The sequence below is a fragment of the Channa argus genome, chromosome 15 (genome assembly GCF_033026475.1).
Source record: "Channa argus isolate prfri chromosome 15, Channa argus male v1.0, whole genome shotgun sequence".
Taxonomy (NCBI): domain Eukaryota; kingdom Metazoa; phylum Chordata; class Actinopteri; order Anabantiformes; family Channidae; genus Channa; species Channa argus.
In genome coordinates, this window is record NC_090211.1 from 22,027,404 (window position 1) to 22,030,763 (window position 3,360).

The 3,360-nt window shown below is 51.8% G+C and overlaps 1 protein-coding gene across 1 annotated transcript; it reads right to left on the minus strand.

Moving 5' to 3' along the window:
• Window positions 1-948: 948 nt before the first annotated feature.
• Window positions 949-2,640, minus strand: junbb (JunB proto-oncogene, AP-1 transcription factor subunit b). The gene has a single exon (XM_067476787.1). It carries the CDS (start codon window positions 2,388-2,390, stop codon window positions 1,407-1,409), a length of 984 nt encoding a protein of 327 aa, XP_067332888.1. The 5' UTR covers window positions 2,391-2,640; the 3' UTR covers window positions 949-1,406.
• Window positions 2,641-3,360: the final 720 nt, after the last annotated feature.

The following is a 3,360-nucleotide window of genomic DNA, read 5'->3' on the forward strand; positions in this document are numbered from 1 at the left end:
GCCCACTCCTCATTACTTTTGTGCATCTGGGGGACATGAAGCCGTTTAATGACCCTTGGCTAAGTACTTATAATACTCACTGACTCATTCACGTCCACTTATAGCGGGACTTTCCCCTCGAACCCATCTTCTGGGCCCCTGCTGTGCCGCATATTTGGCCAGTGATGCGTCCCGGACTTGTGTCTCTGGCATCCATTCACGCACGGACGCACCGGACGCCCACTCTCGCCTCCTGCTCTGCCAAGCGGCGGGGCATCTTTGAGACGCCCCCGACATTCCTGAAGCGACTGTCACTTCCCCCTGCGGCTAATATTTCACTTCTACTGACACCGCAAAATGTTTGGCGGATTTAAGAATGTGATTGCGGCTTTGTAGAAATTACTTTATTATGACTCTCACGTCGTGTTTGATAGTTAGATAGTTAGTCAGCGTGTATAATGTCTTCGCTTATAAACTACTTCCGGTTGTCCTTTCGCACGCAACTGTCGGCCGTCTCTACATGATAACAAGATTGCACTTTGCTCTGTTGGTTCGTCTAAAGTTGCCAAAAGGAAATTCCGCCACCGTCACGCAGCTGCAGCCTCTTATTGATACAGCGCAGGGAGGGAATGAGAAGAAACCAGTTTGCTTTACCTGGGCGGGGATTCCCAGAAATCCTCCCCTGTGACGTAGTACTCAGCAGCATGCCCATATAAGGACAGGCCGTGCGTATTGACGTGACTCTGCGCGTAAAAACACAGAAACCAGAAGAGTTTCTCTCCGGGAGCTTTAATAACTGTTTTGATTACAACACTATGAAAGGAAACAACCCCCCCCACCCTCACCCCTCACCCCCCCCCCTCATCCCTTCCCTCCCAAACTCCTTCCTCCTGTTTACGTGAGTAAAATGTTTTTCTGTCTTCGGTCATTGTGTGTGCGTAAAAACAAAGAGTCACAATTCATTCATAATTCATTTTTAGATACTTTACTTAAATACACGTCACAAATAAAAAAAAAGACATTGTAAACATTGGACATCATTAGTTTGTCTGGATCAACCGGGCAAACAAAATAATTTACACAATTAATAAAATGCACCGTTGCATGACAGGTTGCAAAAAGTACAATGATCATCCTCTTTTCTATCATTAGTAAACCCAACGTAACACGGCCTGTGGCCGTTGTGCTGCTCAGTCTGGATGCTGCCCTGGTTTTTTTTAGGGTTCAATGGTCCTTTGAGGGGTGTCCAGCATCCGGAAGTACCACTAGTCAGTCTGTTCACCCTAAATAACCTACAGAGTTGTCTACACGTAGCCTGCGGCTGTGTGTCGCTGTCAACGCTGACACAGCATCAGTCTGTATTCCAGTGCGGCGCATGCGGATCTCCAGTGTTTTCACTTTTTAGTCAGTTTTTTGGTCGCTGGCGTTTAAAACGCTTCCATTTTACTTGTGAGCATCAGCTGACAGCCGCTGGTCACGTGCGTCAGGACCTTTTGCTTGAGCTGGGCGACCTGATCCCGCAGCACCGATGCGGTGTTGGAGAGACCCGCGTTGTCGTTCTTGAGCACTTTCACCTTCTCCTCCAGCCTGGCGATGCGCTCCAGCTTGCGCCTCCGGCATTTGGTGGCCGCTAGCCGGTTCCTCAGCCTCTTGCGCTCCGCCTTGATCCTCTCCTGCGTCTCCAAGTCGATCGGGGACATTGGTGGCGAGCCGTCGCTGCTGAGGAGGTCAGGCACGGTCTGGGGCTCCTCTTTCAGAGCCACGAGCCGCTGCGGATGGAGTCCGGGGGCGGGGACAGAGTGCTGGAACGGGTGCGTGCCGTGCGTCGAGGTCTGCTGGTGGCTCTGCTGGTGCGGCGGCAGGTAGCTGATGGTAGCTGTGGGGTAGTTGGATGCCGCAGAGCTTGTGCTCGGGCAGTAGGCGTTCAGCGTTGTGTAGATGGGAGGCTCGTGCTGCAAGGCGGAGCCGAAGACACTAGAGGCCGCCGCCGAACACGAAACGCCACCGGCTCCGATGGACACGTTAGGGGGAGGCATCTGGTTCATCTTGTGCAGCTCGTCCAGGGCTTTAACGAACCCCTCGGCGAAGCCCTCCTGCTCATCGGTGATGCCCCGGTTGTAGAAGTACTGTCCAGGGGTGGGAGTGGTGATCACACCGTTACTATTCTGGATGATGAGCCTCTCCAGCTCTGGAGATGCGAGCTTCAGGGACCCCACGTCCTGCTGCGCGCCTTGGTACAGGTCAGCCGCCTCGGCTCTCAGCTGGGATTTCAGGTTGCGATACGGCTCTGTCAAGTTCAAATTCATATTCTGCTTTAGCAATTTGTAGTCGTGCATTGCTGCATCTGAGTGGCCGTAAGGCGACAGAAAAGAGTCGTCATGATAAAAAGGCTGTTCCATCTTTGTAGACATAAAGTCGAAGGAAACAGAATCTTACCAGCTGCTTATAGAAACAAGCTCTGGGTAAAGAACAAATGTCAGTGTCAGCAGAGAGCGCGCATCAACTCAAAGTCCCAAAACCTAAGTGGATTTCAAAAGCCACTCCACAAACAGAGTGAAAGTCCAAGATCCAACAGGCTGTTTTCAATTCGTCTGCGTCCAACGTCTGATCGCGCTCCTGTCCACGAAAAGTTGGAACTCGCAAATCCTGTGAGCTGGTCTCGGTGCTTGTTGAGGTGTGTTCAGGCGGGTCCACACGGCCTTTTATAAATGCAGAGATCCACGCTGGCTGCCGGGGCAGGGCGACACTGCTGATACGCCAGGCAGCCCAGTGTCCACGCCCACAGAGGACGACGTCAAGTGACGCTAATGCCGGGAAGAGGCAACTGTAAACAAGCCTGTAGGCAAGAGAACGCGCGCCGAGGACGGACGGCGGCGGAGAGCGGCTCAGAAATAGAAAAGCTCACTGTATTAATGCAGGTTCGCTCGTTTACGGCTGCAGTAGGAGAGTGTTGGATGAGCGGAGAGGTGAGACGTTTTAGTTCCGGCAAATAGAGTTAAAATAGAACAAATCCGCCTTTGACCCTTTTTAGTTGTTGTGAGCAGGTTCACATCAAACACACCTGTGTTCGCCTCAGGACGTGGCAATTAACGTCCATGTTAAACATTAGTACTTTGCTGGTTTCTGTGAGCCTTCCTGTGGAGGAAGTCCTGATGCCCTTATATGGGCATCGTGACGCGCCGGTTCCTCCCAGGAGAACCGGGAAGCAACGCCCACCCGGGCCTCGGTCCAGCGGGCTCTGGATCCAGTATAAACCGCCAGCATCATTTGAACGTTCAGTAGATTCCGCAAACCCAGCTCCAAACCAACAGCTAAGGAAAAAGAAAAAAAAAAAGTGAACTGTGTTAAATAATTTGTGGTAAAGTCCAAATGTGCCCCTTC